Source organism: Gymnogyps californianus, chromosome 3 (genome assembly GCF_018139145.2).
Source record: "Gymnogyps californianus isolate 813 chromosome 3, ASM1813914v2, whole genome shotgun sequence".
Lineage (NCBI taxonomy): Eukaryota > Metazoa > Chordata > Aves > Accipitriformes > Cathartidae > Gymnogyps > Gymnogyps californianus.
The window spans coordinates 117,640,786-117,657,041 of record NC_059473.1 but is presented as its reverse complement, the minus strand read 5'-3'; the positions used below and the strand labels follow the sequence as shown (position 1 = coordinate 117,657,041).

General features: G+C 41.9%; 1 protein-coding gene across 1 annotated transcript in view; it reads left to right on the top strand.

The window, feature by feature from the left end:
- Positions 1 to 3,898, top strand: part of HS1BP3 (HCLS1 binding protein 3) — a 56,727-nt gene extending 52,829 nt beyond the window's left edge. Inside the window, exon 7 of the mRNA XM_050893663.1 lies at positions 2,145 to 3,898. Within this exon, the coding sequence (XP_050749620.1) occupies positions 2,145 to 2,373 (229 nt within the window). The 3' untranslated portion in view covers positions 2,374 to 3,898. The remainder of the gene's footprint in view (positions 1 to 2,144) is intronic.
- The last annotated feature ends 12,358 nt before the right edge of the window (positions 3,899 to 16,256 follow it).

Sequence of the window (16,256 nt, the reverse complement as noted above, 5' to 3'; positions counted from 1 at the left end):
CACCAAAGAAAATTACAGTCCTTTTGGAATAACTCCTGCACTTTAATTTCATCTCCTAGTTCATTTGTAACTTCCCTGTCACGCTACCCTTTGGCTGAGGTAGAGGGAGTTTTACTGCTGGCACTGTTACAACCTAATGGGCTGATTCAGTTGATACTGAAGTTTGGTAAAAACATTTCTTACAACAGTGCTTGTAAACAATTAAACAGTTAAATCATTTCACTGCCTAAGATGCTACGGTCCTAGAGTAAGTGTATCATACTAGAGCTGGGGTCTGGCAAGGAGATACCCACATATTACAAACCTACTGTTCCTCTTCATCTTTGGCTCCTGGTCCCCCATGTAAAAGTTTCTGCTTGCACTTCTTATGCTTTAGCTTTCTTGATTTTGTATGCTACAGTTAGGGGTGGAGCCTTTTGGAAGTCATGTATTTTGTAAGCATATATGAGATATGCATTTTATCAGAGGCTTCACTTTTGTAGCTTGTCATTACACAGCTGATTATCTGCATGGATTGCTGGTTGGGTTTTGACCGCTTAACAATTATTTATCAATCAAGCCTTTGGGAAATTAATAACTGTGTTTACTCCTTATGGTATTTTGTTTGATCACTGTGCTCAGAGGACCAAAACAAGAGGCTGTTTTGATTCAGAGCAGAAATTACTGTGGCCTGTAAAGACTTCTCTAGCTGTGCTAATTTTTACTTTGCCATCTCTGCTATATCCTTCAGAGTGTGATGTGTCACAATCTTCTTTCCCTTTCCTCCACATATTCACTTTCCAAAGGCAGACACCTCTTGGAGTCACAAGACAATCTGTTATAAGGGCTGTCGCAAAATCTTTAACAGCTCCTATGGGAACAGAGTTGGGCATGCACAGCATGCTGTGTCTCTTGATAAGGTCAAACAATGCAGGTAGAAAACATCCTTAACTGTTTCACGTTGTCCTGGTTTCGGCTGGGACAGAGTTAACTTTCTTTTTAGTAGCTGGTACAGTGCTGTGTTTTGGATTTAGTGTGAGAATGATGTTGATAACACTCTGATGTTTTAGTTGTTGCTAAGTAGCGCTTATCTTAAGCCAAGGACTTTTCAGTTTCCCATGCTCTGCCAGCAAGCAGGTGTGCAAGAAGCTGGGAGGGAGCAGAGCCGGGGCAGCTGACCTGAACTAGCCAAAGGGATATTCCATACCATGGAACGTCATGCCCAGTATATAAACAGGGGGGAGCTGGCCGGGAGGGGCGGATCGCGGTTCGGGAACTAACTGAGCATCGGTCAGCGGGTGGTGAGCAATTGCATTGTGCATCACTGGGTTTTTTTTTTTTTTTCCTTCCACCCCCTTCTTTTTGTTGCATTCCTTTTCATTACTATTATTATTATATTTCATTATTACTATTGTTAGTATTATATTTTAGTTTAGTTATTAAACTGTTCTTATCTGAACCCACGAGTTTTACTTTTTTTTCCTTTGCTTTCCTCCTCCTCACCCCACTGGGAGGGGGAGGGGGAAACGGCTGCGTGGTGCTGAGTTGCTGACTGGGGTTAAACCACGACACACATGTTTTGGGACATTTCACTAGGAAATAGGGGGAAATGGTCACCAAAAAGAGTCATTGTATATGGTCACAGGTTGCAAATCTTCTTCAGTTTCTTGGAAGCAAATGTGAACACAATATTTTTAAAGCTATTAGTTTTTCCAGTTTCTCATGATTGAGCATGGGGGCTGCTCAGTCTCAGTCTTGAGGGATGGAGATGAAGAGGAAGCAAAGCTGAATGTGAAAAATTTTACTATCCCATGAAAATTTCTGGGAAGCAAATCATCCTGTCACAAATCAAAAGCATTGTTTTCCCAAACTAAAATCAAGTTCTTTTTCTTTTGATAATTGCAAATTACTTTTAATTTAGACATTTGAAAACATGCTGTAAAATTATTTAACTTGTATGGTGAACTGAAAAACCACATTACAAAAAGACAGTTTTTATTTTGGTAACATTGAAACTTTTATGGAAAGCTCTTCCTAAAAGAGAAATTAATCAAAGTTGATCCTTTCCTGCAGAAAGTTTTATTTTGCAAGATTGCATTTTCTTACGAAACAAAAAGCAGTTCAGAAATTCCCAAGATGTTACTGATGTTTTCTTTTCATTCCAGAGTTGAAGATGATTTAGAGAAACTCTTGAAAGTAACCTCCAAACCAAAACCTAAGGTACCATCAAAACCACCACTGCCTCAGAAGCCAGCAGTTGCCCCCAGGAGCACTAATTCATCTCCACTGGCAAAGCCAAAGGAAAACAGGATTCAGACAATGAATGAAGTTGACATTCTCCAGTATATCCAGGAAAATGAATCTATCAACAACCAAGATGCAAGTCTTTTTTGAACATATGTATTTTTAAAATGTAATGATGCCTTCTTGGCCCAAACTCCTGGTGAGCTCAAGTGACGGTAGCAAGAGTTGACCAGATGTCTTTACTGTCACAGTGCTCATTTGTGTACCATGATATAGAGAGCCGCAAGTTTGACTAGCAGAGGCTCAACATGATGTTTTCAAAACAGTGCAGTTGTGGTATAATGTTGCCTTAGATTTTCAGGATATTACAGGGAATGTGGACAAGGACATAGCACTACAGATGGTCTACTTTAGGATCAACATAGTACAGTTTCGGCCAGTTTAGTCCTGATTGAAAATGGTAAGCGTGCTGCACACATGGCAACTGTGAATAGTGTCCAACAAATGGTCTGAGGCAGGACAGGATGTTGTTCCTGTCATTTTAGACAGTGTATTTCAGCTCACCGGAAAGGTCATTTTCCTTTTATCCTGTGCATTTTTGTAGAAGCCCTTTGCTCCCTGACTGGTATTTCAGTAATTTATAACCAGGAACTGTTAAGTATAGGTAACAGTTCCTCTGTAGTTCAGAGAAACACTGAAATCCCAGCTAAGCCTGACAATCTGCTGCCTTTGTTGTTGCGCAAATGCCAACTTGTAAGAGAACTTGTAGGACTGCAAGTACTAGACGCTATGCATCTCTGGCCCCTGGGGAGAATAGCGAATGACTGAAGATGGCTAAGAGTGCAGCTCCAGACACAGGCAGAGGTTGCAGTGTGTAGGAGGTTTGGATGCTGTAGGACTCTTGTGAACCTACTCAAGATTGACAAGGGCTAATGTTTTCCAGCCAAGTCTTCCTGGGCTTCCACTGTAGTTAGTGGAGAGAAAGATTTCTCCAGGAGGTGATTCAGTGCAGGTGTCCTAACGGAGGAACTCTGAATTGCTCTCTGGAGTCACTCATTCTCTCTTTCTCCTTCCCTTCTCCCAGAACTTAAAGAAGAAGCCATGGTGATTAATTCCACTAAGCTAAAATGAGGGTTTTTGATAAAACAGTGGTCTGTTCATTACTATGGCGATGGTTGAAAGAAGGGAGGACAAACTTGGGATTATCCAGAGGAAAAAATAGGAAGAAAATATACTGGAGAAATTTTAATATGCAGGAAAAGACAAACATGGTAGAACAAGCATCCCAGACTACCCTTCTTCTTCCCCGGCTCAGGCACTCTGGTTGAACATGCTGAATTTACATCTAGTGTAGGTTGATTCCTGCTGTCATGTAGAAAGAGATTCCTGAACTCATTCCATGTGTGTTCTATCCAGATGTGAAGACAAGCTCCCCAGAGGGAAATTATTAATATATTTAAGCCATATCACTATCCCCAAATTTGCCTTTCTAATATAGAACAAAATAAATAGAAAGCATTATATATATATTTTTAATAATGAAATTATCTCTATTAGTATTTCCTTTTTAAGCCAATGGAAAATATGATAAAGGTATTTTGGTTTGATGGGACAGATAAAACATAACCATTGGCTCTCATCTATGTACAGTATGTTTCAGTATAATAAAACATTTTCCTAACCTGCAGGTGTTGTTATTGTTGTTCTCTAGGTTGTACAGTAGCAGCAAATCGGAGTTAAAGGATGGATTCCATTTAAGACATGAGGAGCCTTACATGTGTTCAAGTGCATGCTCTGCTAAAACCCTGTGTAAATAAGCATGAAACCAAGAATGTAGCTGCGCTCGTATTTCCTTTGAGAGCAGCTAAAGGGAAAACTACATATGGGCAAAGGTAGTACTAGATCCTGTCTGTTCTCACAGTGTCATGGTGCAATTAGGAAGGTTGTTTATCCCATCCTGCAAAAGGGGAACAAAAGCACAGAGGAGAAAATAAATGACTTGCCAGAGAGCAGGCAGAGAATAGCAGGCAGGAGAAATTAATTCAGGACAGCCTTCCTGTTGCACTACCTGGTATCATGAACAACCACTGTGTATTTAACTGAGGGTTGAGGAATCTTGATCTCCACTTTATTCAGCACTATTCAGGGAGACTGCTTGCATTTCTGTATTTTTGGCCTACAGCCTATCACATGGTCTGAACACTGCTAGAACTACCATATTGAGGGCCATGGATTTAATGATCAGTAGACTGAGTGCAGATCTTCACCCTTAGTGGGGGACCAACAAAGGAAAAGGATTAAGATTTCTTGAAGTAAATCAGAGAAATCATAGAAGAACAGAACTGGCAGCGGCGTGGGAAGACCAGTTTGTCCACCATCCTGCCCTAAGCAGGAACATCTGGCCTGTGTCCTGCTGGTGGCAGTTCTTACTGGCCAGGACAAGGTGTTATTGATGTGAGGCTGCAACTGGAATAGGCAGATGCCAGAGCAGGACATGGTGGCTGAACATGGTTAGGCTGGAGTGATACCTGAGCATGGGCACTGAATTATTCTTGCAGTGGCAGTAATTATGCCTGTGTTGTCTCTCATCATAGACATTTATCTAACCTGTCCTTAAAAGTTTGTCTGTTTGGAGAGCAGCACTGGAGATGTCATAGCCTCCCTGGGTGTGCCATTACAATTCTTTGCCATCCTATTAGAAATGTTTTCCTACTGTTTGACATAACTGTTCCTTCCTGCAACTTAAGCTCATTACTTCTAATTCTCATCACCACAGAAAGAGAACAAAGTATATTCCTTTCAGTCTCTTTTCTGGACTGAACAGCTCTGCGCAGTGAGGGTGGCAGCAAGACAGGTCAGGACATCACTACGGTACCAGCTTCTCATGACCTGGTGTGCCGTAGATGAATGTTGTCATCTTGCATTGAATTTCTCTCCTGTTTTTAGAAGAACTGCTACACGTCCACATACCAATTTACCAGGGGCAATAAAGGATGCCAGCATCCCACACCCTTTCATTAACACCACTTGGAGCAGTGGCACAATGTGCAGCCTTTGTTCCAGCTGGACTATGTTTTTCTTTCACCGTTCCTCATAGCAATATCGTCTGTCTGCCTTCCACCACTTCTAAGAGCTCCACTCAGAAATGGTTCACGCTTTTGCAAAGCAGTGGGAGGGTAGATACATATTACCATCATAACCATGGGAACATTCCCAGTAATACTGATGTAACAACAGTATAGCTGTATCCATTTTGAATGGCCAAGGAATACTTTGCCCCCCAGCCCTCCCTAAAATTGTCAAATTACCTAAACACAGGGAAGGAAGAGCTGTTAATTGTTTCCTGTGCTAGATTTTTAAGATTATTTTAAGGTCAATGTTTTACTTCCAAAAAAATCTATCTTTCCTGTCAAGGAACTAACATAAAAGGATCCTTCATAAATCCCAGTGTTACGCATTTGTTTTACAATGCAAATGTCTAGCTGCAGTAATATTTATAGGCACTTAAGAGGTGAGTTACAGTCCTTGAATAAATTATATATAATGAATCATTATTATACAAGAGAAGAATGTCAGACAAATGTAGCCCAGAAAAATTGAACATATTATTTGAAATGACATAGGGAAACCACACAACATACTTTGCATCCTGCCAGACCAGAACTTTCTTTTTTTTTTTTTCATACATCACTTCTAGTAGCAGCTATTTTATTAGCCTGCTCTTGACAACTCTTGAAATTCAATTATGGACTCTAATGTAGTTCTTGGCTGACAGGCATCACCTTTCGACATTAGTAATAGCTAGCTCATCAGAAGATGTGAAAAGCAAGAGAGTTATATTTAAACCCTTACAAAAGATGTTTTCTTTAGTGATTAGAACTCATAATAGGTATCTCTATTGCTTTAGAAGCTGTTTCTTGTTTTGCATAACCTTCTGCTTGTTATGTGGTACAGCACTAATTAACAACACTATATACTTCATTATTTGGGTCACAGTTAAAATACTGATTTCACCAAGCTGGGTATTTCACAGATGACCTGTGGGTCATCTGCTCAGGTCTGTTCTGTTGCTGAATTTTTAGGAAAGCTAATTCCCACGTAGCATTTAAGGCCTAGTTCTGTCAGTGACAATTTGGGTTGGGTCTAAAAAAATACATTAATTGAAAGTGATATTTCTGCTAATCTCTGCCCAGATGTTAGCTTCTGCAAAGAAGCTGAGCTTGCTGCAGCAGAATACACAAGTCAGTCTGTGATTTAAGGTCATGAAAATCCAGCATGCTCACGGGGCACTAAGCATTAGCTAATGAAAGGAGACTGTAAATGACCAATCCCTGTGGTTGTTAGACTTAATACAGAGTACAAGAAAGCACTGGTATTTCACTTAAAAATGTGACTGTCACTAATGTCTCCAAGGATTCTTGAATCTTTGTGTGTGTGTGCATCAACCACGTTTCTTTTCGATCGATGTGATTACACATTTGTGACAGTTTAAACCTCTGTAAGTCAAGAAGAGAGAGGGGGTTTTCTGTGAGGTTTTATCTATATTCCTACTTTTCATCTCAACATCAACAACAGGACTGAATAAAGTCACTCAGTTGCTTTCTGTATTGCACCCATTCCTTCCTTGATTCATCTTTAAGCCCTTCTGATCCAATTTTTTCAGCCATCACCATATCACTGATCTTCCTTTATAGCCTTCTGCATACTACTGGTATTTAATGTCATGCATTGAACCTAATGAATTCAAGTGAAGGGAAATCATGTGCCTGTGTTACTAGAGAACCATCTGTAGAGATTGTTCTAGAGAACACTGCTTTGAGTAAAAATACTAGCAGTGAAAAGTGCTACTGTGGGAGTTCGGAAGTCAATGAAGCTGCTTAAAGGATTGATTAGTCATAGATATTTAGGGACTAAGTTTTATTCATACCAGGATGTTATGGATGCTAAAAATCTATGTGGGGTCAAGGAGACACTGGTTAGACTCATGGAAGAGACATCTATCAAGGGTTATTAAAGATGCTGCTTAGAGCTTGGGAAGTCCTTGAGCTACAAGTTGCTGGAAACGAGGAAAATATTCAACAAGCAAATATTTTCATATTTCCCTATAGTCATGTGCTTTTGGCTGTTGTGAAGAATACTATACTGGGCTAACCCAAAACTCACACTGAATGAGTCACTTAGTGAGGATTTGGTGACTGAAAGAACAGAACATCCTCAGTGCTTTATCATCCTGCTTCCCGGCACCCTCACTAAGATCCATCCACTGACATTATAACAACAAAGCCATTTCTCCTATTTACTCAGGAGAGATTCCTGAAGTCAGTGGAAATTCTGATTTGCAATATATACTTTTTCAAAAGCCACTTTTGACATGTGTGTGTTATATTTGCAGTGAGCAGTAAAAGTCTTATTGATATCAGAGGAAGATTTCAACCATTCTTGAATGCTCCTCCAGATCCCACCCTTAATGGTAAGATTAGTAGATACCATGATTTGCCTGGGAAGTCAAATGTAAGAGATTTGCCAAGGGTAACTAGGCAACAGATGGCATCATCACAAGACCCAGAAAATTTCAGTGGAATAACCCCTAAATAGACCATCTGATGTTATGTTATGCTCTTTTTCAGTGAGGTGCTCAGGAACCTCAGAGTTTGAAGTCATCACCAAACACAAAAAGACGTAACAGCCCACTGGCCCCTGCTGCATTAACAGCCACCATGGTTTGTTACCCTCAGGTATATTGTTTTTATTATCAAGTACCTAGAAATCATAGCATCAAATTTGGAGGTTTGGAGCTGTTACAGCCGCGGGGAAGCATTGTGGTCATCGTGCCATCTTAATGTGGGAGTTTCAGTCACCCAGCCAAATCAGGATGATCAGGACCAATCATTTTGTTGTTTTTTTGTAAAAAAATGCAAACCAGTCCCTCCTTGAACTCATTAAATACTCTCCGAATGCGATTTAGCCATTTTCTGCCAAAGGCAATGTTTCCGTGCCATTTATGTCATCGAAGGGTTGCTTCCTGTGACTGCTGGGAGAGTCGTACAGTCAATCTAACCTGTCAAAATCCCATGCAGATCATTAGAAGCCTATTGATGCTGATGCTTGAGAGAGGAGGTAAAGGAATAGGATGTGACACCACTGTCAAGCCTGATCGACTTGGAGAGCACCACTGAGAACGGGAGAGACGGGACAGAATGAAAGAAGGCATCTGCCTGATTTATACACAGAGCTCCAGAGCCTTTCACTTCCCTTGAAAGACTGTGGCTGTAGGGCTGAAACGAACAATTCATTTAATGGTTCTTTGGTGACATGAGTGCTATGGTTTTTCAAATGAACATAAAAGCAAACAAAATAAAATTACAAAATTCCTGGGGTATTTACGGAACACTTTTCTTACTTCTCTGCTAATTTCTCTGCTTTTTAAGTTCGTCCAGGGAATTTGTGCTAATGATCGTAAACTTCTCAGATTATTTTGTTGGTAATAATGATTTAAGGCCACTGATTTCACCTTAGAGGACTTATAGAAATGGTTCAGTTTGATAATGTCTGGGTACGTTAACAAGTTCTTACTGTGAACAAAAATAATCATTTCTTTACCCTGAATGCTGAGAATCAAAGCTACCTAGTGCTTCCCCCCCGCCTTATGTAATCAAATCTGTGGGCTACTATGACTTGTTTTGCTGCTTATGCCTTCCTGTGTCTTGACCTTTAATAGCTTACATATTTAATCTTGTGTACAGTCCCCGAAAGGAATTTTTTGTGTCCAGAACTGCTGTCTAATTATAGTGGCAATGCCTTACCTAAAAAGAAAACCTAATTCTACATGGCATGATGTGGAAAATTCATCTTTTTCATGAGGAATGAAAAAGAAATCTAGGGCTGTCTTCATCAGTGGTTTAGTTTAGCTGAAGGGAGCACTTTCATAGCAAATCTCCTGATCAGCTCCACTTACCATACGCTGGTTCCCATCACAGAGCTGCCATGGAGCAAACTGGACACTTGGGTCCAGAGGACCCAACTAGGAGTAGAACTAACTTCCCCCAGATGTGTACATGTGGGCAGTGGGTACTTTGCAAATCCTCTTCTGGTGTGCTACCGCACTTGCTGATGCCATCAGTGCATGTTTGGTGGTAAATTGAGCCCAAAATCCAGTTGACCTCAGCCTGTTTCTTTCTACCTTTGCAGTAAGGGATTGTACTGAGGGAGCAGAGGGAGGAAGGGGCAAAATCACAGCGAGGTTCAGGTGTCCCCTGGTCTGCAGATGCTGGAGTGGATTTCACAATACCCAGTCAGGTACCCTTAATGTAACAGCTTAGTCTCTGCTCCTCTGTCTCTGCTCTCTAGGCTGTTAACGAGTTATGCATTAAGCAAACATTGGCTGAACTAAAGGAACAATGTTGTATTGTGTGGGAGTGGCAGGGGGAGAAAACAAACTCGCACATCTCCTGCTCCCAAGTAGATGTCCTTATTACTTGCTATAAAATCCCTGTTTCTTCTTCTAGGAATCCTATTTCTTTCCAATTTCAGTGGGGAAGGTAAAGCATGATTTTGGCACTGCCTTGCTTCATGTTTGCTGGAGAAATGGGAGATGGAGGTTCAAAAGTCCCTGAGGCTGAGAAAGGCAAAAGGCCCACATTTCTCCCTTCCTGGGTGAGTACTTTAGGCAGTGTACCAGAAAAAATTTAGAAGAAGTAAAAATTCCCTTAAGCAACACGGCAGGAGACTGTCTGTCCCAAGCCTGGGTCAAAAAATAGTGACTGGGGGTCACTATGAGATGCTGTTGCTTCCTCTCATTTCCAAGCTGGCACCACACAAACCTGGATGGGCTGGCAGGGTGTTGGTACGGCTGTGCTTCATGCTCCCAGGCTGTGCCCGGAGGAGTGCTTTCGGCTAAGGCTGACAAGCAACGAGGCTATTCTGAATGGTGTTGCACTTGCTAGATTTACCAGCTCCAGTTTTCCCGTATTTCCAAGTCTGTGCATGGCAACTCTGTTCTGCAGAGTAGTCATGAGCTGACCCATTTCCTTTTAATGCAGTAATTACTAGATTGACTGCCTTCCCCTTCAAGGTACTGACCTACAGTGGCTCATCCAGTAATTACTGTGGATGCAATCTGTAATGTCTGCATTTACCACAGCATTTTTAATCCATTTCTGTTGCTGTTTCTTTTTCTTTTTTTTTTTTCATTTTTTTTTCCTTTTTGCTTTTTCTTTTTTTTTCCTCTCTTTTTCCCACTTGACCTGCAGATTTACCAGCTTTGTGAAAGAAAATCATGGTTTTTTTTAGCTCAGCCGTATGATAAGAAAAGAAAGAGAAAGAGAAGAAATGGGAGTTTAGTGGAAAAAATAAAACTGTTTCCCTAGAGCCATGTTTGAATAACGAATCCCGTTTAATTCTACCAGAGATCCACACAGGGAGTTACACAGAGCAGCATTAGAAACCAGTAAGAGTTCCCAGGATAGCAGGTATCATTGCTGTCTGCTGTCTCGCCTTGCTGTAGAGTCTGTGCTGTTTGGCAGGGACACTTCAAAATGTGCTGGATAAGAGTGACAAAGTGAGCACAGCACCATGTCCCTGCCCAGGGGCTGGGGTATTCACCTGTGTGCGACTGTCAGAGACCTGCTGCCTCCCTTTCCTTTTCCTGTAGCTATTTTAATAATAGCCATTTCATAAAAACAATATTCGGTTATTTTAGACACTTCAGTAGAGACTGGGATTTAAGACTTTGGAGTCATTTATAGGCTCTGTGTTTCTCTCTGTCTGATAATATGTATGTATATAGTACATATGAGAACATGGAAAAAACAGAGAGGCTTATTAATCTTCCCACAGTTAAGCAGGGACTCTGTAGCAGAGCCAGCAAAAGATTTGTCTGGTTTCCTATCTTGGCCATGAACCTCCAGGCTAAACTAAAAATACAAACAAAACAATCTTGTGGGTTAAGGGATTCTCTGATTTGTTTTCACTTTTTCGTGATGTGTGTAAGGATGACCTGAAATATTCTCCCTCTGAAAAATTTTTGCCTGCCTTTTCTCTGTTTTGTTAGAAATTCAGAAGGATACTTTGACTGCTGGACAGCCAGTGAACTGGTGACATTGCAACAGATGAAAGGGAGGGAAAACTAGCAATAGGGCAGGATATTTTGGTATTACAAGTTTTAATTTCTTTTCCAGTTGAATTCCTGTTTCATTTTAAAATGTCTAACAATGTTTCTGAGAAAAACAATGTTTGTTAGGATCGCTAATGAGTTTTTCCAGTACTAAGGGTGTGAGAATCTGGGTTTCCTCCTATTTTTTCCCAATAAAATATAAGAAGGAAATGAATGACCTTTAAAAATAAAAAAGGAAAAGCTTAACTGTTTTCTTTATTATGTCAGCAAAATAGGCCCAAACTGCAAAGTCCTTGAAAAGTTACCTTTCTCTTCCCCATCCAGTCTCCAGTCCCTGAACCGGTCACCATTCAGTCACTACAGACTACTGAGAATCAGTGTGAATAAAGCATTTACTGGATTTGTGTCAGAACACCGTAAGACAGAACTTTTTAAAGGGAAAAATTTTTTGAAATCATAGTCAACTTGTCACAGCAAAAACCACAGATGCCTTCAGAGGCATAAACACTAGAAAGCTGTCTCTGTGACTTTCCCCAGGATTAAGCACTAGGACTATAGCCTTTGTGGTTTCCTAAAAAAATAGGTACCGGATACAGATATGGGATAGGCCCCTTTTTTTTGAGATTTTACACAGTTTCCCAGAACCAGGGCTGCTCTCTGAACAAACCAGAAAAACTTCAGCACGGCAGGGGTGTAACCATGCCTGAAATGGAAATGGTATCAGCTGCTGCAGAGGCTGAGTTGAGTATTCTCTTGTTGCAGCCTGAAAGCAATGTACTGATGGCAGTCCTGATTCTTAGAAACACAGTTATGAAAATACTTAGAGCGTGATGAAATGCTGACTAATGAGCAATTATGTAGGAGCATGACTATGCACTTCACAAGATGGGAAAGCAAGGTCAGTGATTTAACACAGAAATTTTCAGGTCACTGAAGCACGGCGGGCTGATGGCAACGGGGCTTTCTGCCATCACTGCACCTTGTTACATGTGTGTGTAGGGCAGGGGACTTGCAGGGAGAGTGAGAAGTGAGATTTTGGAGTGCGAATAAAAGCATAGTTTGCTGGGATCTGAGTTGTTTCTAATCATTGGAGGCTTCCTGTTATTCGTTCCTTATTGATTACATGTTGCAAATGAGACAATAATCCCATTTGGCACCTGGTTAAACCAATAGCAACATGATCGTTATTAGTATTAAGTGGCAAGTTATTCCTGCTGCAGATAAATACGTCTAGCCATTTCCTTTATAGGGCACTGGTTTTAGTTCCTTAAACTTTGCCAGATTTTAATTGTTCAGGATAGCATTTCACATGCTTGGTTATTTGGCTCCAGCTGAGACATTAAGAAAGCTTCAGCTCAAACAGTTCAGCAGTCTTCGGATGAAGCTGTGGAAAATTCTTTTAGTCCATATATTTTTTCTTAAAACTGTGTGGATGAGAAGGCTTTACAGTCCCATGTCTTGAAAGAAGGGTTTGGGAATCGGCATAAAAATCACTTGGAAATCAGAGTTGTGACTTTTGCCTTAGTAATAAGAAGCAGACAAATAAAGCCTAAACCTTCCCAAATTTATCTGTATGATAAAAGGAAAAAAGAAAGGAAAAAAAAGGAAAAAAGAGTAATGTATATACTGCCAGTACTAAAATCTTGTGGGCAATTCTGTAAATTTTCCTGTGAATGTGGTATCCCCTGACAGAGCCCATCTGCAGCCAGCCAGTGGACACATCTCTCCTCCAGAAGACCAGCGTAGGAGGAGGCTGAGCAAGACTTGCCCTGCAAGCACATCTCTTGGCCACCAATGTCCGGCTCCAAAGGGGCTGCAGCACCTAGCAAATGATCAGCCTGGAGCTGGGGGGGACCTACAAGAAAGACTTTTGGGGGCCAGCAGCTGCAGGCCAAGCAGATATTAGGCATCTGTGTTTAGGCAAAGGAACCAAACCTCAAGGGTGGTGTTTCCTATCTCAGAGCTGGCAGCTGAGAACCCTTTTTTAGTCAATGGAAACAACTGGTGTTTCCAGGCTGCTTCATCTAACCTGGGGTGAGATGACATACCTTCTGGAAGTGCCTGTTTTCCTCTGAAAGGGACCCTGGCCAACTCACTCAGCTTGCAGACTGTAGGCATCTAAACTTAGGTGAAATGGATCCTGCCGGAGGAGACTTTCTCCCCAAAAGTCATGCTGGGTCTCCCCCGAACTGTAAGTGGAGGAGGCGGCCACTGCTGCCCACCAGCTGCTGGGAGGCTATTCCAGGCTGGGACCCATCGGCTGGAGCTATGCCATGAACATTATTTTGGGCCTGTTCCTGCACATGTGCTTTGGGTCATTTGTTAGCAGACAAGCCAGCCAAAAAATGTACTGGCAGCAGGTACGCGAGGAGGTTCATGTCAGCCGATGCAGGGAAAATGGAGGGACAGTGGTTTATCCCAGGTGGGACTTGTCTCCTCGCAAGCCACGATGGGCCATCTCCTGTGGGTAAGTAGAGGTCTGTCCCTCTCTGCCATGTGCTCACCTCGCGGCAAAAGTGCATTTTCACAGGGAATCTTTAAAAAATCGATTCGTACATGTTAATCCTGGGAGAGCTGTAGCTGGAAGTGTTGGGGTGGTGGATCTATTCATAGGGAAATCTGAATGTTTCACAAAACATCTGAGTTTCAAATAGCCACAGAAAGGCAGAATCTCAAACAAACAAAACCTCCTAACCAAAACCGTAAAAGAAAGCACTGACCAGAAACAATGGAAGTAGGTTTTCATTTGGAGTATCACTTTTCCCCTAAAACTATAAAATTATAATTTAATTTTAAATTTGAACCAAAAGCCTGGGATGAGATATGTGAACAATTGTGACAGCTTTTTTAAAGAAAATAAAAATTTTGAAAACCAGAAGTTCATTCAGAAAGACACTGCCCTGTATCAATTCTGTAGCAGTAAAGTTTCATTTTGGGGTGTTAAAACTGAAGAAATTTTCTGCCCTGCTACAGACCTCAGCTGCGCTGTGCCACTGCATCCTTGGAGGGATATGACTGCTAACCTGTGACGGATGCACGCGACCCCTTAACCAAACTTGCAGTAGTTTGGTACAGGCTCCAAAGGAGGTAAAGGCCTGAGCCATAAATGGGCCAAGAACTCCTCTAGTTTCAATCTGTTCTCTGAAAACCCACAAAGGAGCAGAGTGACACAGTCAGCATCAATGCATATGAGCTTGGAACACCGGTCATGCGATTAACACAGGAATAGCGGGTGGCTTTTCCAAGACTCATTTATCAAGGAATAAAGAAAGTTGTGGGTACAAGGAGTCTCATGCATACCTTTCCCATCGCATGTAATTTGACTATGAGCCAACCACTTTATTCCATAAATATGACAGCCTAAGTGAGCCTTCTGTGAGCTCTCCCGGCTAAGCAGCCTGGCTGCATGGTGGTGATCTCCCCTTGAGCTGGGACACCTCTCAAGGTTGCTCCTTGAGGCAGAGAGACCTTCTACCAACGGCAGATCTTTGGTAAGCAACCGATATCGCACACTTTGATTTTGTCTTGGTAACTTTGATTTGTGTCTTGGTAACTTTGATTTGTGCCTTGGTAGTTTTAAATCATTGTTCAAATGATTGTGCCATACAGTAATAGAGTGAACCTTGCCATCGAATTAAGTCACACTTTTACAACATCATATTAAAACTACTTTTGCTAATACCTTTGACGGTGATTCTTCAAGCGATCTAAATCACCCATTCCTGACATAACCCTGTTTTAGCAGGAGGAAGGGAGCCGAGAGTCATCTCCTCGAGACTGAGAGCTCACGTGAAGAGCTGCCTCCCTAAGCAAGAGCAGAGGGCTATGAGACCTCCTGTCAGTGGAAAAAAAAGTACATTCTCTGGCTGGGAAGCCATTAAATATTTACAGCATCAGGTGGCAGACGGCGGCTGTGGTGTGACATCGGTGGATTACTTGCCCGTCATAAAGGTGGTGTGCCAGGGATGGATCCAAACCCAGGCGTGTTGCCTCGTGTGCCGTTAATCCCATCGGCGTTTCCTTGTCACCATGACCCGGTGGGGGGGACGAGATGCTAGGAGCAGGTGAGGGGAGAGGGTGTCTGCATGTCTGGAAGTGGAGATGGGATAAGGCAGCAGCACAAAGGGGAGGTGCATCCGAGTTGTGCGGTGGAAAGCTCTTGTTGCTCTGCAGTTTTTCAGGCTTGCATGAAGATGATGGGAAAATCTTTGCAGAGGGTTTTCACCCTGCTCTTACTCAGAGTTCGTATTCACTCCAAGTTCCTTTCAAACCCGAAGTGAAGAATGTTTTAAAACCCACAAGGGGGAACACCTAAGGAGAAAAATACCTTTTGCTCTCCTGCAATCAGTTGGATTAGTGGTGTATTTTGGAAAGCCTGGGTGAAAAATATTTCAGGAACAATGACAGGGAACTGTACCTGCAGCTGGCCTAGGGGATTTTCATGAGACAAGCTCTCTGATTTCCACTGCAGCATTTGCACCCAAAAAATAAGCACCATCCTGACTTCCTTGTGCACACAGGGGGCTGGAGAGGGTGCCCCCACTTCTTTCATTCCCCCAAAGGGCTCTTTTTCCTGATTTTGCAAAAGGTGCATCTGGTGTCAGCCCATCCAGCCAAAGATAAGAGCTGCTTATCTCATGCAATGATGGAACAATATTTCATTGACAAGTTATCCAAAGGGCCACACCCTACATAAAACCTTGCATGTGTAAAATTAAGATCGTGCCTTTCCTCCATGTGTTCTGTTCCAGAAGCTCCAGGCTCTTTGCAAGCAGTAATTAAGCTCAGTTTGTCAAAAGAAGCACAAGGCACAAATAGCCCTTCATGCCTCCTGTCACACAAAAATTATTCTAATCTGATGTGGGCATGTGCTTCTTTTTAAAATAAAACCTCTGACCCCTTAGGGAAATGCAAGGAAACC